This window comes from Bos indicus, chromosome 12, assembly GCF_029378745.1.
Source record: "Bos indicus isolate NIAB-ARS_2022 breed Sahiwal x Tharparkar chromosome 12, NIAB-ARS_B.indTharparkar_mat_pri_1.0, whole genome shotgun sequence".
Classification (NCBI taxonomy): domain Eukaryota; kingdom Metazoa; phylum Chordata; class Mammalia; order Artiodactyla; family Bovidae; genus Bos; species Bos indicus.
Genome location: NC_091771.1, coordinates 86,906,409 through 86,933,421, shown reverse-complemented (window position 1 = coordinate 86,933,421; position 27,013 = coordinate 86,906,409). Strand labels below are relative to the sequence as shown.

Below are 27,013 nucleotides of genomic sequence, written 5' to 3'. Positions count from 1 at the left end.
TTTTTTTTTCGCTCCAATGTAAATGACCCTCCTGAGCATCTTGACATTTAGGAGCTAACACTGCCATTGCATTCCAATAAAAATGACTTTGGATGTATAATTCTGGTGACATGAGCCAAGGTAAATGCCTAGAAGCAGCTGGGAAATTTCACCTCTGCAAGCTGCTGCATGGTGTCTCGCTCAGCACCACATTTTGGAGAAAGGTGGAATACTAGTCCCGGGCGCCCTTCTTTCCCTGTGTTTTCTAAGGTTTGAAAGCAAGGCGCTCTGGTTCTAAGACATAAATCTTCAAAATGAACTGAGCTTCAGGTTAAGTTTGTTGAAATATTCCAGCCACACCCGGGGCCGTTTGTAATAACAAAGATGTTTCTCCTCTGTAGCGAGTCAAGTGTACCCCCTGCAAAGACTTACAGGGACACAAACCGATGAGGAAGTCAATAAACATAAAGCAGAAGAAATGTGGACAGGTTTACCGCCAAGCTCCCGGGGCACAGCCGAGCCTGGGGCTGGGGCGGGTGAAGGGCTCACCTGAGGACGAAACACTGAGGTCTCCGCTCCTGGAAAAGCTGGTGGAAGGCTCTCTCCGCACAGCAGAAAATGTGAGGCGGCAGGGAGGGGTTGGGTTGCCCAGTGCTGCTCAGGTACAGCTCAGAGACCTGGAGAACAGGGCCGGCACCTCTGTCAAAAGGATTCAGGGTCCTTTGCCCCACGAAGACACTGATACATTTCCAATACACAAAAGCACATAAATCTCTAATCTTGAGTCTCACTTGTAAACACAAACCATTTGTGCAATGATGCCCTCCTCAGCACATTTTAAGCATCTCTAATGGTGATTCCGTCTGGTCAAAGCTATGGTTTTTCCAGTGGTCGTGTATGGATGTGAGAGTTGGACTATAAAGAAAGCTAAGCACCGAAGGATTGATGCTTTTGAACTGTGGTGTTGGAGAAGACTCTTGAGAGTCCCTTAGACTGCAAAGGGATCCAACCAGTCCATCTTAAAGGAGATCAGTCCTGGTTGTTCTTTGGAAGGACTGATGTTGAAGCTGAAACTCCAATATTTTGGCCACCTGATGTGACAAACTGAATCATTGGAAAAGATCTTGATGCTGGAATGATTGAAGGCAGGAGGAGAAGGGGACGACAGAGGATGAGATGGTTGGATGGCATCACCGACTTGATGGACATGAGTTTGAGTAGGCTCCAGGAGTTGGTGATGGACAGGGAGGCCTGGCATGCTGCTGTCCATGGGGTCGCAAAGAGTTGGACACGACTGAACGACTTTCACTCAATCACTTGATCCCATACAGATCAGTACAGAGTGTTGTGGAGTTCCCTCTTCCACATGGTGGGTCTTTATTGCTTCGGGCATCTATTTTATACACAGCAGTATGCCTATGTCCTTCTCTCCTTCCTCCCAAAGCTTCTCCTCCTCCTCACCCCCCTTCTCCTTCATCTTCACCTATAACCCCCAAAATAATACAGGTAATTCCTTTTGCTCTAGTCAACCCTACTTCCATACATCTGCAGACAGCCCAGGGGTGGGACTGGGGTTGGGCTGGGTGGGATGAGGAGAGTGGGCATGTTTCAGGGCAGCTTTAAAGCAGCAGTGGAACTGACTTTTGCTAAGAAGAGAGGAGGGTCGGGCGGTGAGGGACCCTGTTTTACCCAAAAGTATTTCTGTGCTAATTCTTGGTTGATTCGTTGGGAGTTCAGAGACAGGAATGTCTCTCTCCCTCTCTCTTTCCCTCCCTGCCTCCACCCCACCTCCAGCATCTAAAGGGCATCCTTGCTTCAAGAACACAGGCTTCCTCCTTTCATCTCCTGCTCCCCCACCAAGGATTCTGCTTCACACTGGAGGCAGCCTGTGGTTGCACAAGAAAAAGAGTTCCCACGACGGCATTTTGATCCCAAAACACTTGGCAAAAATCATACTGTGCTTTCAGTTGCCTGGAATACTTTTTCAAAAGCAGCTTCTCTTTTAATTTTGACTCTCATGATTAAAGCTGGAAAGGCTCGGAAAATGTGTAAAGGCAGCACCGTCCTGTCTGATCCAATTGCCTAAACATCACAGGGCTCTTCTGAAAGTGTTCAGAGAAGAATTCTAAACCAACCGACCTTGAACTAGTCAAAAATGCATGGGAACACAGAGTTAATACAATATTTGATTTTAGAAGTCTGTCTAGGGACCACAGTCATAAGAACCACACATGACAACTGCAAGGGACTCTTTTGATAAAATAACATTCCTTTTCAATATTTTCTCAAAAGAAAATAAAGTCACTATTATGTAACCACTCAGGGCAGAATTTTCTGAGAAGCTTGATTTTACTTCCAGTTTTGCTTTTTCTTCTTAATCATTTGACACAATAGGTATGTCTAGAAAGTGGTTACTCTACATCATTAAAGGACATTTAAAATTTTATACTCACCATGGTGGAATAAATTGGAATCTCTTTGAATGGATTAACCAGCAGGAGAATGTCCCCAATAAAAGTCTATTAAATTGAAAGGATAGAAATTGTTATTGGACCATATAAATAGCACTTTTAAAGTTAAATATTGTATAATTTTTAAATCACTGAGAAAACTATAGAGAATAAATAAAAATTACACTTTAACATTTTGTGAATTGTTTTAAAAGTTTGTAAATAAAAAGTCAAATTCACCTAAAATTAAACCAATAAGCTTGTCCCACTGAACACACAAGTGAAATGACTATCTTAAGTAATTAATTGAACACATGGATGAAATTTTGAAATAAGTAATTACCAAGTGGAATAATTAACTCGCATTGAACACTATTACCAAGAACTGCACAATGTATGTTCATTTAAATTGAACACCAGCCAGTTCCAGTACGTTTAAAGGGTTTGAGTCACATAAAGTGCATTCTCTGATCACGGATTATGATGCAAATTAACCATGGATAGCTAGAAAATCACCAAATGTGTGGTGATTATACATTTGCAAATAACCTATGAGTCAAAAAGAGAAATCACAATGCAAATGAGAAAACATTTTAATTATGATATATCATAACATGTGAGATGCTACTAAAGATACACTCGATATGAAATTATTATTATTATTTTTTGATATGAAATTATTGCCTGAAACATATGTTAAAAAAGAATACAGGCAGGTAATGATCTAAGTACCTGTTTCTAGGAACTCATCAAATTACAAGAAATTATCAGAAATAAGTAACCAACATCTGAGCAGAAATGAATGGAATTAGTAAACAAAAGCCATGGAGTAAATAAACTAAAGCCAAAAGGCGATCATTGGAAAAGTCAAATAAAAACCTGGTGTCCTAACGAGACCGACTGAGGAAAGAAGAGGAAACAGACCACCAATATGCCAAGTAAGACATCACTACAGATCCCACTGAAGTGGGAACAGACGAAGAGGGATATTTAGATGATGTGGACAATAACCCACAATCTTACCAAGACAAATGCAATAAGATGTCAGAAATCTAACTAGATTTATTTTCGGTAAAAAATTGAATCCATGTCTAAAACCTTCCCGCAAAGAAAACTAAGAATTCACCAGTGAATTCTTGCCAACACTGATGTAAAAATAAACAAATTTCATACAAATTATTCCAGAAAGTAGCAGAAGAGGGAACATGAATCACTTCATTTTAAGAGGTCTGCATAAACTTAGTATTAAAAACAAATATATTGAAAGAAAATTATAGGCTGTTTTCCTTCATTAAAACACATGCTAAAATAATGAGAAAAATACAGACAAACTGAATCCAATAATATATTCAACAAATAATAAATTTCAACCAAAGAGGCTTTATTCTAGTAATTCAAGGTTGGCTTCATATCAGAAAATCAACTCTTGTAATTTGTATTACTAAGAAGTCAAGAATAAAATTTATATGATTATCTTAATAAATGCAAAAAGCATTTAATAATAGTCAATTCCCACTCTTGACTAAAAATAATAATAACTTTGAAAACTACTAATATAACGGAACTTTCTTAATCTATACAAAGTAATTACATGTGGTAATAACTTGCTTAATGATAAAACACTAATTTTAATGATAAAACAGCTTTCTGCAAGGATCAGAAACAGCACATAAATGTGTAATATGCTGACTTCCAGCCAAATTTTTAAATTAATAGCCCCTATATCATCAAATGGGGCTTCTCAGGTGGCGCTAATGGTAAAGAATCTGCCTTCCAGTGCCGGACACCAGTTCAATGCTTGGGTTGGGAAGGTCCCCTGGGGGAGGGCACAGCCACCCACTCCAGTATTCTTGCCTGGGGAATCCCATCGACAGAGGAGCCTGGAGGACCATGGTCCATATTGCAGAGTTGGAAACAACTGAAATGACTTAGCACGCACACATATATTATTAAACAAGGCAGAAAAGGTAAGGATCTATCAGGGTTTCAAAGAGAAACATGAAAGCCATTATTTGGCTCCCACTTAGTGGTGTGTGCAGAAAAGCCAAAGAAAGATGGTCCATAGTAACTTAATCTGGAAGCTCTGGGAAGGTTTACTTAGAGACTGAAAAAGTACCTAGAGGGAGTTTATAAAGCTTTGCACTTCATGGAGTGAGAAAGAGAACTCCAGGGAAGAATTCTAAGGGGGGTGACTAGGAATCACCAATGATCATGTTTAGGGGCCAGACAGGGAATAAGGACATGTGGCCATCCTTCCACGAAAAATGACAAGCTACCGAAAAGTTCTAAGACTGGGAGTTTTGAGATTACATTTCTTCTGCATAAAAATGGCCCTAGTTCCTTGTGAGATCAGACTGAAAAGGGGTGAAGTTTCCCCTAGGAAGGCAGGAGGCTGCTGGGGCCAGGACGATGAGGGTGGTGAGCACGGGGAGGCAGAGGACGTGAAGGTCGCTCAGGCGTGTCCGACTCTGGGGATCTTCCCCACCCAAGGATCTAACCCAGGTCTCCCTCACTGCAAGCGGATTCTTTACCAGCTGAGCCACCAGGGAAGCTGTGGACTAAATGATATTTGGGAGAAAAAGCCACTTGAAAGGCATGAACGAAAGAAAGGAAATCAGAACCATTCAACACAGATTTAGAGAACAAACTTATGGTTAGCAGGGGGGAAGGATGAAGGAAGGAGGGAGTTCGTACACACTGCTAGATTCAAAATGGATAACCAACAAGCATCTGCCCTGTAGCACACAGAACTCTGCTCAATGTCATGTGGCAGCCTGGATGGGATGGGGTTTTGGAGGAGAATGGATGCGCATATACGGATGGCTGAGTCCCTTCACTGCATACCTGAAACCATCACAACCTTGCTCATCGGCTCTACTCCAGCACAAAATAAAAACTTCAGTGGTCTACCGATAACGTGACTAAGACGTTAACAGGAAGAAGAATCAGCAAGACGTTATGGAAAGAGAGACAATGGCACAAACCACACAAGTGGCAAGGCAGCAGCAGAGACCAAAGTAATCAGGCTCTGCCTCTTCATGCTGATGACTCAATTCCATTAGTTCTGATAGAAGTATTTAGTTTTAAGTGTATTTACAGTGGCAGGCAATTTATCCAAGTGTTAAGATGCTGCCCTGAATTTTCATAGGTTAATCAGCACCTGACAATTTATTACTTGTAAAGAAACCTCAGATTTCACATTTACATGAAAATTACTTAATCAATTGCTCAGTGGAGGAGGAAAAAAAAAAAAGGGTGTGATCCAAAAGGGATAGCAGACATGTGCATAATCAGATTTCTCTGTAGACCTTCTGATTGAATTGCTCTGAGTTGAATTTAATGAAATCAATGAGAGAGAGAAAGAGAGTCTGAGATTACATACTGCCAAAACCGATCCACATACTGGAAGAAATAACACATATAAACCAGAGTAGAACCAAGCAAATCAATCCTCCGTGCTGTTTGTCATCTAAGTCAGATATCTGTATCTTATTATCAGAGATATGTGTATAAATTACTTACTCAACAAAGACATTTCTTGATAATTTGGAAACACAGTATCTTTTTTCATGCAGACAGAGGCAAGCCCTCAAGGCTCACTTAGCTTTTCCTCTCTGGCTTCCTTTTCCAGATCTGAGTGGCCGAGTTAAAGCAGATGAAACAAGCAGCATTTTTATAACTGACCTGCAGATCCTGCGGGATCTAAGCAGGATCTTCTCCTCCAGCAAACCTGACCACAGGAAGTTGTCTACCCTCAGGCAGACAACTTTAACCACGCTGAAGTGTGGGTCATTGCTGAAACTGCCTCATACCTGAATCAGAAGAACTGACCTGAACCCTGAGAAATCCACCTTAAGCTATCGGGATGCTCCTAAGTAACAAAGAGCCCTCTCCTTGTAATATTAGCAGCACGGAAGGGTGAATATACACACAAGACAAAGCCATGCAAAAGGCAATTTCAAGGGCACTTACGTAAATCTGATTGTTCCCAAAGCGCTTCTGAATTTCATAAAGCAGGCTGCTGTCTGTGAGCTCGCTGAGCGTCGCCAGGTCATCATTGGGAGCGGGAGGCATCAGCTTGACCTGAGGAAAAATCAGGTAAGATGAATTCTACTTCCAAATCAACTGTCCTCACAGCTGGATGTTCCAGTTTCAATTACATGTCAAAAGTTTACAGACCACATGACTGTGAAACTGTTATTAAAAGATGATACGGTTCACTTAGAAGGAGCAAAAAAAACTCACCAACCGTAGCAATGTATTCAGAGGAGAATCTGTTCCTGTGCCCCGCAGCCTGCACATGGACATGCACACCCTCACCAACACACACACGCCTCATGTGGCCCAGCATCCACCACACCCTGAAGTCTGTCTAATTTACACAGCTCTGAACTGCGCTGAGCCCTCTGTAAGGCCAGCTATTAAAACGCTCACGTTTGCAGTGCTTCCAAAACTAAAGGAAAACTCTTTTCAGGAAACTGAAATAGGAAGAAAGCAGTGTACACAGACGTCAGCTTCGGCACATGTGGAGGAGGATGCTGGAATTCCACAACAGACTCTAGAATTTTGGCTTGTAATTTTCATCCTGCCCTACATTACTCTTAAGGCAGTGGTGAGGTTAAGGTAATTCTGCCAGAAAGAAAGAGAAAAAACTGTTTTCCCACTCAATTTAATGTTGAGTGACAGAGTTGAAAAACTGGAAAACACTTCAAATAAAAAAAGAGATGAATTTGAATTATTTAATTAGATGAAAATCTATCATTTACAAGTCAGAAATGGACAATGTTTAGTTTTATAGACACAAACTAACACCTCTAGCAAGTTACCATACATGTTGAACTTCCAAAGAGACCATAAAAGAGAAAAACCAAGAGCAGGATTTTTTTTTTTTCCTTTAGGAGTAATGATTTACACTAAGATAATAAAATTCTCTTACAGTCACTGGTCTAAGGAGCAGAATGCAAATTTGAGTGCACGTTTAGAAAAAAAATAAAAAAGCATGAACAGCACTAACAGAAGTTTCACATTTGTCCCAACGAGCCTGTAAGAGCTATTGCAGCATCTCCTTGGAATTCTTGAGGATTTTCATCCACAGTCACAGCTGCTCCATGGTGAGAGAAAGTACCAGGCTGACGGTAAAAATGTGAAGACTTCCCAGCCAGCTTGCCGTGATGAAACATGAAAATACAGTCTTCGGGTAGATCAAGGGAAGAATTCCTTGTATTTATCATGTCGGATTCCAGACTGATCAGGAATGAAGCTCTGATAATCAGTCTTAAGCAAGGCTCCCCAAGGGACACACACTTTATAAAGATTCCTAAAGCATTGTGACAGCTGACAACCAGTAGAAAGAAAAACAAGAAGTATGTCTGCGGATATTTTTATGTTCAGAGTGGAAGGCTTTGTGTACGCTACCAATGTCTCCCGAACAATTACAACTACAGTCAAAACAGAGACAGCATAAATATGTAAAAAAAAAAATTAACATCTTCACTAGGATTGATCATCATGGTTCTCATGAAGATATGCACGTTTCCATACGCACTGCTGTGCTTTGTTGTATCTGACTCTTGGCGAGCTCCATGGACTGGAGTCCGCCAGGCTCCTCTGTCCACGGGGATTCTCCAAGCAATAATACTGGATCAGGTTGCCATGCCCTCCTCCAGGATATATATGTGTACACACATATATTTTCTCCTCTTTATACATCCCTGGAGAAGGAAATGGCTACCCACTCCAGTCATTCTGCTCGGGAAATACCATAGACAGGGGAGCCTGGCGGGCTACAGACCATGGGGGTCGCAGAGTCAGACATGACTGAGCGACTGAGCATGCACACTTTATATACATGTATATTTCCCAAAATAGAGATCTCAAACACAAAACATACATAATTCAGGATAGAAAGTCAGGGAGAAATTAGAGAAGCGTTTTGATAAATGTTTTAAGACCCAAAAGGAATTTACATCTTGGAAATACTCTGAATTCACCCCTTCCTGTTTCCTATTTGTCAACAGGGCTGTGAGTGCTGTCAGATTTACTGCTTTGTTCTCATTTGTTTGACGGTGTTTTCTCTCTATGGGACATAAGCAGTGTATGTCAAGGAACCAGAACTTCAGTGGGCAAAGAGGAGTTCTGACAAATGGAATAAGTACAAGAAGACCCTGAGGAAAAGGTTGTCTAGGAGGAAAGAACCAAGGATGCATGAATGAAGAGGAAAGAGGAAATTAAAAAAAAGAACAAAAGATCTGCCTGGGATGGTCCTACCAGGGAAAGGGGTGACGATCTGACCAAATACCATGCTCCCCAAAGCTGAAGCCCTCAGCCTGCCTGCACAGCACTGTAACTGCTGTTACCTGCTTCTGGGGGCTTCCCTGAGAGCTCAGCTGCAAAGACTCTTAACTTCAGCTGTTTGGCATTTCCTGCTTTGTAGAGCTCCCCGGCGGAGAAGGCAATGGCACCCCACTCCAGTACTCTTGCCTGGAAAATCCCATGGACAGAGGAGCCTGGTAGGCTGCAGTCCATGGGGTCGCAAAGAGTGGGATACAACTGAGCGATTTCACTTTCACTTTTCACTTTCATGCATTGGAGAAGGAAATGGCAACCCACTCCAGTGTTCTTGCCTGGAGAATCCGAGGGACGGGGTAGCCTGGTGGGCTGCCGTCCATTGGGTCGCACAGAGTCGGACACGACTGAAGCGACTTAGCAGCAGCAGAAGCATCAGAGCTCCCCGGGGTGGCTCAGACCGTAAAGAATCTGCCTGCAATGCAGGAGGGTTGGTTTCCATCCCTGGGTCAGGAAGATCCCCTGGAGAAGGGATGGAACCCACTCCAGTATTCTTGCCTGGAGAACTCCATGGACAGAGGAGCCTGGCGGGCTACAGTCTGTGGGTTCACAAAGAGTGGGACACACCTGAGCGACTAACACTTCACACTTGCTTTTTATTCCGCTTCTTAGAGAGCGCGGTTTATCAGGTCCTGTGTTTGCTGAGGATTTACGCTTTTGTGTACCTGGGTGCTGGTACAGAAGGAGAACCACTGCCAACCTTCAAAAGCCCTCTGCGCACAAGGAGCCGTGGGACACACGCTTTGTCTCCCATGCGTAGAACTGTCCTAGGTCAGTCCGGCTGTGGGAAATAAACCTGGAGCTTGCAGTGTTTTCCCCAAAGAGCACCGGAAACTGTAAAAGAAACACTTGTGATTCTAGGCATCTTGAGTTTGTTTGGTCAGCTGAAATACTCAATTTGGAACTTGAGTGTCAGTTGAGAAGTGAAAATGAATTTTGAGAATTAAGATAATATATGTGAAAGTGTTTTTGTAAGCTCTTAAAGTACGATTTTGTATTATTATTTTTTTAAAGTAATCTATCCTTACACTGCAAAAAAAAAGAGGAATTACATGAAGTAAGAGCAGACAAATGAATGGACAGAAGACTAAGCTACTGGGGCAAAACCTTACAGTCAGTCTATACAAGTAACAATCATAAAAACAGTAACTGTGTCTCACAGAGTTTTTATTCATGCTTGGTAACTGTGCTGTCATATTGCAAGCTTAGCCTTTGTCATCTTCAAAACAAGCAAGTAAGGTGAGTACTATATACCCATTTTACAGATAGGGCTTACTGAGGTTAAGGGGCTCCCAGAGCACAGAGCTCCAAAAGCAGGCCCGAACCAGAGCAAGTCTGCATGACTGCATCCTCCTCTCTCTTCACCCCTAGGAAAGCGCACCTTCACTAAACAGAATAAAATGACCTGAATTTTAAGCTGGAGCCAAATTTAAATAAATATACTATGAAAGGAAAGGAGAGAGAAGAGAAGAGGGAGAAGCCAAGCAGGTAGGAGACTAAAAAGAGCACAGAAGCAGGCAGGCAGAGAGAGGAGGGATGGGAGGCAAGAGCAGTACAAAGTGAAAGAGAAGGAAAATACCGCACATTTTTAACCATCTTAAAAAACAAAAACAAAACTCTACATTCTCAGAGATATGATCAAGCTAATGTGAATTTTGGTCACTATCAGAATCAAGGGAAAAAACATTCAAATCAAGCCTTGAATATTCATTTATGTAGTTTGCTGTTGTTTCCACTAAGTTGTGTCTTGCTCTTTGTGATCCCACAGACTGTAGCCCGCCAGGCTCCTCTGTCCACGGGATTTCTCAGGCAAGAATACTGGAGGGCATTGCCATATCCTCCTCCAGGGGATCTTCCTGAACCAGGGATCAAACTCAGGTCTCCTGCTTGGCAGGCAGGTTCTTTATCACTGAGCCACCTGGGAAGTCCCATTTATGTAGTTATCATTTGATAAGACCTACATTTTCTAAAAATCTGGAAGGAGAGATGCTGTGGATTTTGTTCAACTTGAATTACACATGATATGTTTCTCTTTAAAACGTGAATCAAAACTTGATTGCTCTGAGAAGGCTTTTCTAAAGCCCTCCTGGGAAGTGTGGGTGAAGAATCCAGTTGATGGATATTCCTGCCAAGAAACCAAGCACCTTGAGACCAAGAACGAACGATGACGATGATGGCGTGATGCTCATAGTGGGAGATATGAGTGAATATCCACCCAGTCAATCCTGGAGGAAATCAGTCCTGAATGTTCATTGGAAGGACTGATGCTGAAGCTGAAACTCCAATACTTTGGCCACCTGATGTGAAGAACTGACTCATTGGAAAAGACCCTGATGCTGGGAAAGATTGAGGGCAGGAGGAGAAGGGGAAGACAGAGGATGAAATGGTTGGATGGCATAACCAACTCAACGGACATGAGTTTGGGTAAACTCTGGGAGTTGGTGATGGACAGGGAGGCCTGGTGTGCCGTGATTCATGGGTCGCAAAGAGTCAGACATGACTGAGCGACTGAACTGACTGAACTGATTCCATAGATAACATAAGCACATGAAACCTGAACACTAATTTCTCCTAGTTTAATACCAGATCAACACAACACGATGACAGTTGCTTTCAATGCCTGTGACACATTTATAAAGAGCTAACAGGAAAAAATTGAAAAGGTTTTCCGCAAGGATCACATTTGACATTATGCTGCTAATGTCTTTTCATTATTTTCAGATTTTATGTCTTAGAGCTGCTTTAGGTTCACAGCAAAACTGACAGGAAGGGACAGAATTTCTCATATACCCCAGCCCTCTCCTGGATAGCCTTCCCTATTATCAATATCCCTCTCCAGTGTGGCTCTTCTGTTACCATCACAAACCTCCACTGAAACGTCATCATCACCCAAGGCTCACAGTTCACATCAAGGATCAGGATGTGAGGCCGGATCCTTACAGCTTGGCCACTCTTACATCCTTTCATCAAGGCCACTCTTGGTGTTACATGTTCTCTGGATTTGGACATACGTGTTACATCAGGTATCTATCTATCAGGTATGACAGGGTCATACAGAGAGAAGCTCCACTGCCCTAAAGACTCCCTTCTCCTCCTATGTATCCCCTCCGCCCTGATCCCTGGCAACCTCTAATGTTTTTAGTGTCTCAATGCTGCTGCTGCTGCTACTAAGTCACTTCAGTCATGTCCGACTCTTAGCGACCCCATGGACTGCAGCCTACCAGGCTCCTCCATCCATGGGATTTTCCAGGCAAGAGTACTGGAGTGGGGTGCCATTGCCTTCTCCCAGTGTCTCAATAGTTTGATCTTTTCTTGAATGTCAAATAGTATAATCATACAGTATATAGCCTTTTCAGACCAGCCTCTGTCACTTAAGAATATGTATTTAAGGCTACAGAATGCTCATAGGATCTTTAAAACTGTTAAGAAAAAGCTTTGTCTTAAACTTCACCTAACACTCAATTTGCCTGTCACTGTGGACTGAATGGTTCCCCTCCTCCAAATTCACATGCTGAGGCTCTAGCCAGCATATGACACTGTTTGGAGATAGTGATTAAGAACAAGAAAAGGCCCTAAGTCATGTCCAATTCCTTGCAACCCCATGGACGTAGGGCTCCTACATTCCATGGGACTCCTCTCCGTGGGATTTCCCAGGCAAGAATATTGGAGTGGGTTGCCATTTCCTTTTGCAGGAGAACTTCCCAATCCAGGGATCAAACCATGTCTCTTGCACCACAGGCAGATTCTTCACCACTGAGCCACCAAGGAAGCCCTATAGGGCCTTTAGGAGGTTATAAAGGTTCAGTTCAGTTCAGTTCAGTCACTCAGTCATGTCCGTCTCTTTATGACTTCATGAATTGCAGCACGCTAGGCCTCCCTGTCCATCACCAACTCCCAGAGTTCTCTCAAACTCACGTCCATTGAGTCGGTGATGCCATCCTGCCATCCCATCGTCTGTCGTCCCCTTCTCCTCCTGCCCCCAATCCCTCCCAGCATCAGAGTCTTTTCCAATGAGTCAACTCTTCACATGAGGTGGCCAAAGTACTGGAGTTTCAGCTTTAGCATGAGTCCTTCCAAAGAACACCCAGGACTGATCTCCTTCAGAATGGACTGGTTGGATCTCCTTGCAGTCCAAGGGACTCTCAGGAGTCTTCTCCAACACCACAGTTCAAAAGCATCAATTCTTCAGTGCTCAGCTTTCTTCACAGTCCAACTCTCACATCCATACATGACTACTAAAAAGCCTCTTGATGAAAGTATAAGAGGAGAGTGAAAAAGTTGGCTTAAAGCTCAACATTCAGAAAACTAAGATCATGGCATCTGGTCCCATCCTTTCATGGGAAATAGATGGGGAAACAGTGGAAACAGTGTCAGACTTTATTTTTTGGGGCTCCAAAATCACTGCAGATGGTGATTGCAGCCATGAAATTACAAAGGTTAAGTGAGGTCAAAAGGGTGGGGACCTGAACCTATAGGATTGGTGTCCTTAAAGGAGACACCAAAAAGGCTGTTTATTCTCTCTCTCTACCATGTGAGGACACAGGGAGAAAGCAGTTGTCTGCAAGTCAGAAAGAAGACCTTCACCAGAAATGAGTCAGCCAGCACCCTGACACTGAGCTTCCAGTCTCCAGAACCGCAAGAAAGAAGCTTTCGGGTGTTTAAGGCACGTGGTGTGTTGTATTTTATTCTGGAAGCCTAAGCTGGTGACTACACCCACTAAGATATTTCAAAATTACAAAACTGAATTTGTTATTTTAAAATAACAAAAATGAATGAAACTAAAAGTAGAGGTTCTTGAGAAAACCTCAACAAACTGTCTTTAAAACATCGAAATTAGATACAGTAGAAAAACAAAACACTTTCAGAGATTACTCTGACATTTATAAAAATGCTCTGTCATTTATAAAACATGAAATGTAAAACTGTCATTTATTTCTGTGGAATTGACAAACAAATACACTAATATCTGTTAAGTTCCTCAAAGTAATCTCCCATCTTTTTGACATTGGGACAAACACACACACACAGACACACACACACACACACACACACAATACACCAACACAATTGCATTTAACAAGTGACCCAGTGACTGACTTGCCTTTTTTCATTGTTAGGTAAAATATTTGATATTTGTAAGAAACAAAAAACACAGTCTGCATAATAATCAAAATGATGACTAATGCCATAACTGAAAATATTCAGAAATTTAGTGTATTAGCTGAATGTCCATTCCTGGTTAAGTCAAGATTATAAAATTCAAATCCTTGTGAAATACAACAGCAATTTTTGTTAATGGTCAGTATAATACCATAACAATATGGGCATTTCACAAAATATTAACATATGCACTTATTAATTTTTCTTTGAATGGAAATTAGTGGGAGCTTGCTTCTGAAAAGTTGGCCCTAAGGCCCTACTGCATGCACAGTAGCTGCAGCTGTGGCGGACACGCAGGAGGGTGTGATTACCTGCTCAGGCTTGGCGGGGCCATGCATGGGGGTGTTCTCCACTGTGCTGTCCTGAGACTGTCGTTTGCAGAGACCTTTTGTTGCATCTTTGAACATAATGTCTTTTTCCAACAGGCTGTCTTGCTTGGCGATTGGCAATACCAGGGGACTGCTGTAGGAAAGAATCCATGCTATAATTAGTCTCCTAAAGTTGCCACCTCAATCAAAAACTACCATGACCAAACAGCTCAGTCTGGTTCACCCAAGAAACACTCTCAACACTGCAGGGAAAATCCGTGAGAAACTTGAAGCTTTTCAATCAGCTCCAAATTTCTTTCAACTTTACTTCCAAGAGAAACATATACTTATTTCAACTGGAGAAGAAAATGGTTATGAATGTACAGTACATAGGCCTTAACAGACAACCAATGGGCACTTTAAAAGCTAAGGTTGAAACTCGTGACTGAACTAAGCAAAATATCTAAATGTGAAAATGAACTACAAACAAGTGAAAGCAACATTCTACAGTTGATTAAATTATAGGATTAAAAATATATTATAGAATCATGTGAAAGGGGCTCAGTCGTATTTGACTCTTTGTGACCCTGTGAACTATACAGTCTACGGAATTCTCCAGGCCAGAATACTGGAGCGGGTAGCTGTTCCCTCCTCCAGGGGATCTTCTCAACCCAGGGATCGAGCCCAGGTTTTTCATATTGCAGGCAGATTCTTTACTGTCTGAGTCATCAGGAAAGCTTGAAAGAATCATGGGAAACAGTTAAAATAGTTTGTGATGAAATGTTAACAGGGGAATTAAAACTGAATGACGCAATAAAGGGCTGCATTGTGATAAACAAGTTCTATTAGTTCTTTACCATTCAATTTAGGGAAAAGTAAATAAATAAAACCTATATCATTTTGTTGTTCTTCTTCCATTGACTTCATGCCAAAATGGCTCAGTTTGGTCAGTTCAGTTGAGTCACTCAGTCATGCCCAACTCTTTGCGACCCCATGGACTGCAGCATGCCAGGCCTCCTTGTCCATCACCAACTCCCGAAGTTTACTCAAACTCATGTCCATTGAGTCCTTGATGCCATCCAACCATCTCATCCTCTGTCATCTCCATCTCCTCCTACTTTCAATCCTTGCCAGCATTAGAGTCTTTTCCAATGAGTCAGATCTTGGCATTAGCTAGCCAAAGTATTGGAGTTTCAGTTTCAGCATCAGTTCTTCCAATGAATATTTAGGACTGATCTCCTTTAGGAAGGACTGGTTGGATCTCCTTGCAGTCCAAGGAACTCTCAAGAGTCTTCTCCAACACTACAGTTCAAAAGCATCAATTCTTCAGTGCTCATCTTTATCTATACTCCAACTCTCACATCCATACATGACTACTGGAAAAATCATAGCTTTGACTAGACGGACCTTTGTTGGCAAAGTAATATCTCTGCTTTTTAATAAGCTGTATAGGTTGGTCATAACTTTCCTTTCAAGGAGCAAGTGTCTTTTAATTTCATGGCTGCAATCACCATCTACAGTGATGTTGGAGCCCAGAAAAAATAAAGTCAGCCACTGTTTCCCCCATCTATTTGCCATGAAGTGATGGGACCAGATGCCATGATCTTAATATTCTGAATGTAGAGCTTTAACCCAACTTTTGCACTCTCCTCTTTCACTTTCATCAAGAGGCTCTTTAGTTCCTCTTCACTTTTTGCCACAAGGGTGGTGTTATCTGCATATCTGAGGTTATTGATATTTCTGCCAGCAATCTTGATTCCAGCTTGTGCTTCATCCAGCCCAGCATTTCTCATGATGTACTCTGCCTATAAGCTAAATAAGCAGGGTGACAATATACAGCCTTGACGTACTCCTTTTCCTATTTGGAACAGTCTGTTGTTTCATGTCCAGTTCTAACTGCTGCTTCCGGACCTGCACACAGACCTCTCAGCAGGCAGGTGAGGGAATACCAGGTGGTCTGGTATTCCCATCTCTTTCAGAATTTTCCACAGTTAGTTGTAATCCACACAGTCAAAGGCTTTGGCATAGTCAATAAAGCAGAAGTAGATGTTTTTCTGGAACTCTCTTGCTTTTTCAATGATCCAGCAAATGTTGGCAATTTGATCTCTGGTTCCTCTACCTTTTCTAAAACCAGCTTGAACATCTGGAAGTTCAAGGCTCACGTATTGTTGAAGCCTGGCTTGGAGGATTTTGAGCATTACTTTACTAGCGTGTGAGATGAGTGTAATTGTGTGGTAGTTTGAGCATTCTTTGGCATTGCCTTTCTTTGGGATTGGAATGAAAACTGACCTTTTCCAGCCCTGTGGTCACTGCTGAGTTTTCCAAATTTGCTGGCATATTGAATTCAGCACTTTTATGGCACCATCTTTTAGGATTTGGAAGAGCTCAACTGGAATTCCATCGCCTCTACTAGTTTTGTTTGTAGTGATGCTTCATAAGGCCCACTTGACTTTGCATTCCAGGATGTCTGGCTCTAGGTCAATGATCACACCATCTTGATTATCTGGGTCATGAAGATCTTTTTTGTATAGTTCTTCTGTGTATTCTTGCCACCTCTTCTTAATATCTTCTGCTTCTGTTAGGTCCATACTATTTCTGTCCTTTATTGAGCCCATCTTTGCATGAAATGTTACCTTGGTATCTCTAATTTTCTTGAAGAGATCTCTAGTCTTTCCCATTCCATTGTTTTCCTCCATTTCTTTGTACTGATCACTGAGAAAGGCTTTCTTATCTCTCCTTGCTATTATTTGGAACTCTGCATTCAGATGGATCTATCCTTCCTTTTCTCCTTTGCTTTTTGCTTCACTTCTTTTCACAGCTATTTGTAAGGCCTCCTCAGACAGCTATTTTGCCTTTTTGCATTTCTTTCCCTTGGGAATGGCCTTGCTCCCTGTCTCCTGTATAGTATCACGAACCTCCATCCATAGTTCTTCAGGCACTCTATCAGATCTAGTCCCTTAAATCTATTTTTCACTTCCACTGTATAATCGTTAGGGATTTGACTTAGGTCATACCTGAATGGTCTAGTGGTTTTCCCTACTTTCTTCAATTTAAGTCTGAATTTGGCAATAAGGAGCTCATGATCTGAGCCACAGTCAGCTCCTGGTCTTGTTTTTGCTAACAGTATAGAGCTTCTCCAGCTTTGGCTGCAAAGAATGTAATCAATCTGATTTCTGTGTTGACCATCTGGTGATGTCCATGTGTAGAGTCTTCTCTTGTGTTGTTGAAAGAGGGTGTTTGCTGTGACCAGTGCTTACTCTTGTCAAAACTCTATTAGTCTTTGCCCTGCTTCATTCTGTACTCCAAGGCCAAATTTACCTGTTACCCCAGGTGTTTCTTGACTTTCTACTTTTCCATTCCAGTTCTCTATAATGAAACGGACATCTTTCTTGGGTGTTAGTTCTAGAAGGTCTTGTAGGTCTTCATAGAACCATTCAACTTCAGCTTCTTCAGCATTACTGGTTGGGACATAGACTTGGATTACCATGACACTGAATGGTTTGCTTGGAAACAGAGATCATTCTGTCATTTTTGAGACTGCATCCAAGTACTGCATTTCAGACTTTTTGTTGACTATGATGGCTACTCCATTTCTTCTAAGGGATTCCTCCCCACAATAGTAGATATAATTGTCATCTGAGTTAAATTCACCCATTCCAGTCCATCTTAGTTCGCTGATTCCTAGAATGTTGACGTTCACTCTTTTCATCTCCTGTTTGACCACTTCCAATTTGCATTGATTCATGGTCCTAACATTCCAGGTTCCTATGGAATATTGCTCTTTATAGCATCAGACCTTGCTTCCATCACCAGTCACATCCACAACTGGGTGTTGTTTTTGCTTTGGCTCCGTTTCTTCATTCTTTCTGGATTTGTTTCTCCACTGATCTACAGTAGCATATTGGGCACCTACTGACCTGGGGAGTTCCTCTTTCAGTATCCTATCTTTTTGTCTTTTCATACTGTTCCTGGGTTTCTCAAGGCAAGAATACTGAAGTGGTTTGCCATTCCCTTCTCCAGTGGACCACGTTTTGTCAGAACTCTCCACCATGACCCACCCATCTTGGGTGGCTCTACATGGCACTGCTCATAGTTTCACTGAGTTAGAGAAGGCTGTGGTCCATGTGATTAGATTGGTTAGTTTTCTGTGACTGTGGTTTTCAGACTGTCTGCCCTCTGATGGAGAAAGATAAGCTTATGGAAGCTTCCTCATGGGATAGCCTGACTGAGGGGGAAACTGGGTCTTATTCGGATGGGCAGGGCCATGCTCAGTAAATCTTTAATCCAATTTTCTGTTGATGGTTGGAGCTGTGATCAGTCCCTGCTATTTACCTGGGGCTAGGCTAAGAGAGCTAAGTTCATAAAATATAAACACAACCTGAATGCTTAATTTGTAACATTTTAGTATAGAAAAATTTAAAAATGTACTTCCCTAATTGTGACTATAAAGCAGAAATACATATTTAATCAAATGCAACATATATAAATATAATTATTTCATGAATTTTACAGTAGTAGTTGTGATTCTAATTAAAGCATAATGCATTTTGTTGTTTTAGAAAGTTTTAGTTTTAAGGAGGATTTCCAAATAGCAAAATTCACTCTGTAGATAAACAGTTCAATGAGTCTGGTCTACATATATATAGTTATATATAGTTGGTTAGATATATAGACACACACACACTCATATAACCCGTGTAACCAGCAACACTTAGGATCTTCATCGCTCCCAAATGGCTCTTTGCACACGGCTGTAAAGTCATCAACCTCCACAAACCCATCCCCTGTGGTAGTGGTGTTTTTCAGTTGCAAAGTCGAGTCCGACTCTTTGCAATCCCATGAACTGCAGCATGCCAGGCTCTTCTGACCTTCTCTATCCCCCGGAGTTTGCTCAAATTCATGTCCACTGCATCAGTGATGCTATCTAACTGTCTTATCCTCTGCCAGTCCCTTCTCCTCTTGCCCTCAATCTTTCCCAGCATCAGGGAATGAGTTGGCTCAAAGTGGGAATGAGTTCCCACTTTGGGAATGAGTTGGCTCTTCGCATCAGGTGGCCAAAGTATTGGAGCTTCAGCATCAGTACTTCCAGTGAATATTCAGGGTTGACTTCCTTTAGGATGGACTGGTTTGATCCTTGTAAGCATGGGTAATTGTTTCCCGTTTTCTAAAATGACATATGGGAGGAATTACAGAGCATGTAGCATTTTGTGCCTTGCTTTGTTTACTTAATGTCTTTGAGATTCACTCAAGCCGCTGCACATACCAAGTTTTTCACGTTTTATCACTGAGCAGCGTCCTCCTGTAGGAAGCACTGCACTTTGGCTGACCTTCAAAGCTTTGGGATTGTCCAGTTTTTGTCAATTATGAACGGAGCCTCTACACACACTCATGTGCAGGTGTCTGTGCTGATGTAAGACAAATGCTTTCATTCATTTATCTCCCCAAATACTTCCTTCCTTATCTCCCTTTATACTTGCTGTCTCCCTTTTCTGCATTGCCAAGAAATTAAAAAAAAAAAAAAACAATAAAAAGTAAAGAGAGTTTTTGCGTATACTGAACCTTTTGAGTACGAAGTAATTAATAAACCAATAGTTAGATTAGTCAAGGTAGAAACTAGAATGATAGTTTATAAAAATGTAAAACCAAATCTAAAGGATTTCTAAAAGGAAGAAGGACAGAAATGGTATGGACCTAACAGAAGCAGAAGATATTAAGAAGAGGTGGCAAGAATACATAGAAGAACTAAACAAAAAAGATCTTCATGACCCAGATAATTAAGATGGTGTGATTACAAACCTCGAGCCAGACAGCCTGGAATGTGAAGTCAAGTGGGCCTTAGAAAGCATCACTACGAACAAAGCTAGTGGAGGTGATGGAATTCCAGTTGAGCTATTCCAAATTCTAAAAGATGATGCTGTGAAAGTGCTGCACTCAATATGCCAGCAAATTTGGAAAACTCAGCAGTGGCCACAGGACTGGAAAAGGTCAGTTTTCATTCCAATCCCAAAGAAAGGCAATGCCAAAGAATGCTCAAACTATCACACAATTGCACTCATCTCACACGCTAACAAAGTAATGCTCAAAATTCTCCAAGCCAGGTTGCAACAGTATGTGAACCATGATCTTCCAGATGTTCAAGCTGGTTTTAGAAAAGGCAGGGGATCCAGAGATGAAATTGCCAACATCTGCTGGATCATAGAAAAAGCAAGAGAGTTCCAGAAAAACATCTACTTCTGCTTTATTGACTATGCCAAAGCCTTTGACTGTGTGGATCACAATCAACTGTGGAAAATTCTGAAAGAGATGGGAATACCAGACCACCTGATCTGCCTCTTGAGAAATCTGTATGCAGGTCAGGAAGCAACAGTTAGAACTGCTCCACGTCCACATGGAACAACAGACTAGTTCCAAATAGGAAAAAGGCTGCATATTGTCACCCTGCTTATTTAACCTATATGCAGAGCACATCATGAAAAGTGCTGGGCTGGAAGAAGCACAAGCTGGAATCAAGATTGCTGGGAGAAGTATCAATAGCCTCAGATGTGCAAATGACACCACCCTTATGGCAGAAAGCGAAGAAGAACTAAAGAGCCTCTTGATGAAAGTGAAAGAGGAGACTGCAAAAGTTGGCTTAAAGCTCAACATTCAGAAAACTAAAATCATGTCATCTGGTCCCATCACTTCATGGCAAATAGATGGGGAAACAATGGAAACATTCAGAGATTTTATTTTGGGGGGGTCTCCAAAATCACTGCACATGGTGACTGCAGCCATGAAATTAAAAGATGCTTGTTCCTTCAAAGAAAAGTTATGACCAAAGCAGACAGCATATTAAAAAGCAGAGACATTACTTTGCCAGCAAAGGTACATCTAGTCAAAGCTATGGTTTTTCCAGTAGTCATGTATGGATGTGAGAGTTGGACTATAAAGAAAGCTGAGCGCTGAAGAACTGATGCTTTTAAACTGTGGTGTTGGAGAAAACTCTTGAGAGTCCCTTGGACTGCAAGGAGATCCAACCAGTCCATCCTAAAGGAAATCAGTCCTGAATATTCATTGGAAGGACTGATGCCGAAGCTGAAACTCCAATCTTTTGGCCACCTGATGCAAAGAGCTGATTCATTGGAAAAGACCCTGATGCTGGAAAGATTCAAGGCAGGAGGAGAAGGGGACGACAGAGGATGAGATGGTTGGATGGCATCCCGGACTCAAAGGACCTGAGTTTCAGTAAACTCTGGGAGTTGGTGATGGACAGGGAGGCTCGGTTTGCAGCAGTCCATGGGGTCGCAAACAGTCGGACACAAGTGAACGACTGAACTGAAGTGACTGAAACGGAAGATGGGGCTTCCCCCGTGGCTCAGTGGTAAAGAATCTGCCTGTAATGCAGGAGATGCAGGAGAGGAGACGTGGGTGTGATTCCTGAGTTGGGAAGCTCCCCTGGAGGAGGGCATGGCAATTCAGTCCAGTATGGCTGCCTAGAGAATCTCATGGACAGAGAAGCCTGACAGGCTACAGTCTACAGTGTCACAAAGAGTTGGGCATGACTGAAGCCACTGAGCACGCACGCGTACAAAAGGAAGAACTGGTGAGTTTACTGAAACAGCTGAAATACTTCTTTCACATCTCAAATCTAATCGCAGTGTTAACAGAAGGCTCTTTGAAAGGTACACTTGAAAAGAAGACTGCTCCAGGAATAGTATAGTGACCTCATTCTACGTCAGTCCGGGCCTCAGTTTGGTTTCTACCTGACCTTCTAAGACCATCCCTGAGCCTCAGTTCCACCTTTGCCAAATGCAGGAATTACAATATCTAAATGTATTTCAAGTCCAAATATTCAATAATGTTAACACACTCACCTGCGTTTTAAAATATCTGTATACACTCAATAAGATCACAGGTTATAAACCCTATGACTTACTACCAACAATAATTATGAGCAGCTAGTTACGAACACCCTCATTCATGTGAGAATAATGCCTTGGAATGATTTGGTTGGGCTGATAGACAGCATATTAATTAGTCAGGCAGATATTTTCTGTAAGGAAGTGAAAACCATGTACTTAGGTTCACGGCATGTGTTAATGTTTTGACATCTATGGAGCAATTTTTCTTCAGGTTTCTATTCTAGTTTTTAAACAGAACACGTTTTATCCATAATCACTGTGGTTAACAATAGCATCCTCCTGTTAATGTCTATATATTTAGCTTTTCACTGATTATCCATTTGTAGAATATAAACATACACTAAAATTCTATTCTTTTAGAAAAAGGAAGACTCTTAAAATAATCATGGGTATTTTAATGCTCATTAAACCTTTATAAATTATGGCAAAATATTTGATATAAGATTAATTTAAAAAATAAGTTGCAATTATATAGAAAGAAGAATTCAGCTTCATAAACAAGAAACATATAAAGCATATGAAGAAATATGCCCAGTGAATAGCAGTTTGCATCAAAAAGATAGACTCATGCTGAAGAAGGCAGTAACATTCCTCTCATTCCAACGGAGCATCTCCCTGCTCTGGACCCCTGACCCTTCACTTCATAGAGAAATTACTTTAAAGATCTTAAGATTATGATTTTTTTTTCTCTGCCTGCCTTTGAGATGTAAACCCCTCCTAGGCTTCCAAGGGCTTCCCAGGTGGCTCCAGTGGTAAAGAACCTGCCTGCCAATGCAGGAGATGTAAAAGACAGGGCTCAGTCCCTAGGAAGAATGGCTTCCCCAGTAAAGATCCCCTGGAGGAGGGCATGGCAGCCCACTCCAGTATTCTTGCCTGGAGAATCCCATGGACAGAGGAGCCTGGCAGTCTACGGTCCATAGAGTCACAAAGAGTCAGACACGACTGAAGCGACTTAGCACCCACGCATGCCCAGGCTTACAACCCAGGGGTTCTGTCTGCAGGAACTGACAGCCACCCTTCCAAGATGCAATCATCATGACAGATGGCCCCTGGTCTCCCTGTCACTGCCAGAGGGCAGGAGCCTGACTTCCATAAACACCAGCGAGCAAACTCATGCCTCATCACTCCGACCAGTTCTGGTTAACTTCACCAGCACTTTTCCTCTAAGCCCGGCACTAACAAGCTTTCTGGCCCTTACTCTCAATCTCTCTTCCTGACTGCTATGCATGTGTGCGCTCAGCCACTCAATCGTGTACCACTCTTTGTGACCCCCTAGAATGCAGCTCGCCAGGCTCCTCTATCCATGGGATTTCCTAGGAGAGAATATGGAATGGGTTTGCCATTTCCTTATCCAGTGAGTCTGCCATCCTCTTGAATTAAGTATTTACTGGCTTTTCTGGTGCACTTTTTCTTTGATGCTAACAAGAGATTACTGTCATCAGATCAGATCAGATCAGTTGCTCAGTCGTGTCTGACTCTTTGCCACCCCATGAATTGCAGCACGCCAGGCCTCCCTGTCCATCACCAACTCCTGGAGATCACTGAGACTCACATCCATTGAGTCAATGATGCCATCCAGCCATCTCATCCTCTGTCGTCCCCTTCTCCTCCTGCCCCCAATCCCTCTCAGCATCAGAGTCTTTTCCAATGAGTCAACTCTTCACATGAGGTGGCCATAGTACTGCAGTTTCAGCTTTAGCATCATTCCTTCCAAAGAAATCCCAGAGCTGATCTCCTTCAGAATGGACTGGTTGGATCTCCTTGCAGTCCAAGGGACTCTCAAGAGTCTTCTCCAACACCACAGTTCAAAAGCATCAATTCTTTGGTGCTCAGCCTTCTTCACAGTCCAACTCTCACATCCATACATGACCACAGGAAAAACCATAGCCTTGACTAGATGAACCTTTGTTGGCAAAGCAATGTCTCTGCTTTTCAATATGCTATCTAGGTTGGTCATAACTTTTCTTCCAAGGAGTAAGCGTCTTTTAAGCTCATGGCTGCAGTCACCATCTGTAGTGATTTTGGAGCCCAGAAAAATAAAGTCTGACACTGTTTCCACTGTTTCCCCATCTATTTCCCATGAAGTGGTGGGACCGGATGCCATGATCTTCGTTTTCTGAATGTTGAGCTTTAAGCCAACTTTTTCACTCTCCTCTTTCACTTTCATCAAGAGGCTTTTTAGTTCCTCTTCACTTTCTGCCATACAGGTGGTGTCATCTGCATATCTGAGGTTATTGATATTTCTCCCGGCAATCTTGATTCCAGCTTGTGTGTCTTCCAGTCCAGCAGTTCTCATGATGTACTCTGCATATAAGTTAAATAAGCAGGGTGACAATATACAGCCTTGACGAACTCCTTTTCCTATTTGGAACCAGGCTGTTGTTCCATGTCCAGTTCTAACTGTTGCTTCCTGACCTGCATACAGATTTCTCAAGAGGCAGATCAGGTCGTCTGGTATTCCCATCTCTTTCAGAATTTTCCACAGTTGATTGTGATCCACACAGTCAAAGGCTTTGGCATAGTCAATAAAGCAGAAGTAGATGTTTTTCTGGAACTCTCTTGCTTTTTCTATGATCCAGCAGATGTTGGCAATTTCATCTCTGGTTCCTCTGCCTTTTCTAAAACGAGCTTGAACATCAGGAAGTTCACGGTTCACATATTGCTGAAGCCTGGCTTGGAGAATTTTGAGCATTACTTTACTAGCGTGTGAGATGAGTGCAATTGTGCGGTAGTTTGAGCATTCTTTGGCATTGCCTTTCTTTGGGATTGGAATGAAAACTGACCTTTTCCAGTCCTGTGGCCACTGCTGAGTTTTCCAAATTTGCTGGCATATTGAGTGCAGCACTTTCACAGCATCATCTTTCAGGATTTGGAATAGCTCAACTGGAATTCCATCACCTCCACTAGCTTTGTTCGTAGTGATGCTTTCTAAGGCCCACTTGACTTCACATTCCAGGATGTCTGGCTCTAGGTCAGTGACCACACCATCGTGATTATCTGGGTCATGAAGATCTTTTTTGTACAGTTCTTCTATGTATTCTTGCCACCTCTTCTTAATATCTTCTGCTTCTGTTAGGTCCATACCATTTCATATTTATATATATCATTCTACACTCTCCATATTTTCTTCAATGAAAAAGTATTCTGATTACAAAAAAAAAATTATCGCTAGACATTTATCAGTGAGAAAGAAAAAATAGGATTAAATAGTTTACTTTCTAAAAGAAGGCTTTTGGTAAGGCAGCCTCCATAAACATCAAGAAAATGAAAGAGCTACCAGCCAAGGGTACTTTAGATTAATGCAGGAGAGGTAAATTTAACTCGACTGTGGAAGAAATTAGATAGGACTACACCAGCACACACCCAATTTCTGAACTCGACTAGATTTATTCAAGACTTACTTATTTCTATAAACATAAAAGGCATTTCATGCAGAGCAAGTGTGCCTGGAGGAACTGGGATTCTATTTCTGAAAATTGAAAGAGGAACATCATAAAAGTAATGAAGGCAACAATTATTGCCCATTATAACTCAGGCAGTTTTAGAAAACTAAAGAGAAGAAATAAAATGGACTATATTGAGATACATTTGACCCATAAGGGAAGAAAACTTAATAGAAACAAATGTCGAGAAATGGCAAATGTGATTCAGTTATTTTGATGGTTAAAGTAATGGACCAAGTAAATAGTTCCCGATTTTAATCTTAGGAAAATAGCTACATAAATTATTATAGGGAATTGGAGTTATTCTGCATCAATGAAATAAAATAATTAACCAAAGCTTAATGTGGAATGAAACATTTCTTGGAAAGTGTTTCAATTAATTGCTATTGTTGACACCCCCCCAAAAAAACAACAACAAAAAAAATCAACCTTAGGTTTTTTAAGAAAAATCCACAACTTAAAAAACCACTTTGGTAAAATATCACTTGTCTCTAAAACAAAAATAAAAATTTCAGTGTGTCACTTGTGGTTGGATTTGAAATAATACTGTTTTTAAGACATTCATGCAAAGATGGGCTCGATAAAGGACAGAAATGGCATAGACCTAACAGAAGCAGAAGATATTAAGAAGAGATGGCAAGAATACACAGAAGAACTGTACAAAAAAGATCTTCATGACCCAGATAATCACGATGGTGTGATCACTGACCTAGAGCCAGACATCCTGGAATGTGAAGTCAAGTGGGCCTTAGAAAGCATCACTACGAACAAAGCTAGTGGAGGTGATGGAATTCCAGTTGAGCTATTCCAAATCCTGAAAGATGATGCTGTGAAAGTGCTGCACTCAATATGCCAGCAAATTTGGAAAACTCAGCAGTGGCCACAGGACTGGAAAAGGTCAGTTTTCATTCCAATCCCAAAGAAAGGCAATGCCAAAGAATGCTCAAACTACCGCACAATTGCACTCATCTCACACGCTAGTAAAGTAATGCTCAAAATTCTCCAAGCCAGGCTTCAGCAATATGTGAACCGTGAACTTCCTGATGTTCAAGCTCGTTTTAGAAAAGGCAGAGGAATCAGAGATCAAATTGCCAACATCTGCTGGATCATAGAAAAAGCAAGAGAGTTCCAGAAAAACATCTACTTCTGCTTTATTGACTATGCCAAAGCCTTTGACTGTGTGGATCACAATCAACTGTGGAAAATTCTGAAAGAGATGGGAATACCAGACCACCTGATCTGCCTCTTGAGAAATCTGTATGCAGGTCAGGAAGCAACAGTTAGAACTGGACATGGAACAACAGACTGGTTCCAAATAGGAAAAGGAGTTCGTCAAGGCTGTATATTGTCACCCTGCTTATTTAACTTATATGCAGAGTACATCATGAGAACTGCTGGACTGGAAGACACACAAGCTGGAATCAAGA

The 27,013-nt window shown here is 41.8% G+C and overlaps 1 protein-coding gene across 3 annotated transcripts in view; it reads right to left on the bottom strand.

Moving 5' to 3' along the window:
- MYO16 (myosin XVI) overlaps positions 1-27,013 on the bottom strand; it is a 518,782-nt gene that overhangs the window by 256,680 nt on the left and 235,089 nt on the right. For 2 of the 3 annotated variants that reach the window (XM_070800476.1, XM_070800474.1), the window contains exons 10-13: positions 14,246-14,396; positions 6,402-6,512; positions 2,433-2,498; positions 529-656 (exon numbers count right to left, since the gene is read on the bottom strand). In XM_070800476.1, coding sequence (XP_070656577.1) covers positions 529-656; positions 2,433-2,498; positions 6,402-6,512; positions 14,246-14,396 — 456 coding nt within the window. The remainder of the gene's footprint in view (positions 1-528; positions 657-2,432; positions 2,499-6,401; positions 6,513-14,245; positions 14,397-27,013) is intronic. The other variant, XM_070800475.1, reaches the window with a different exon arrangement.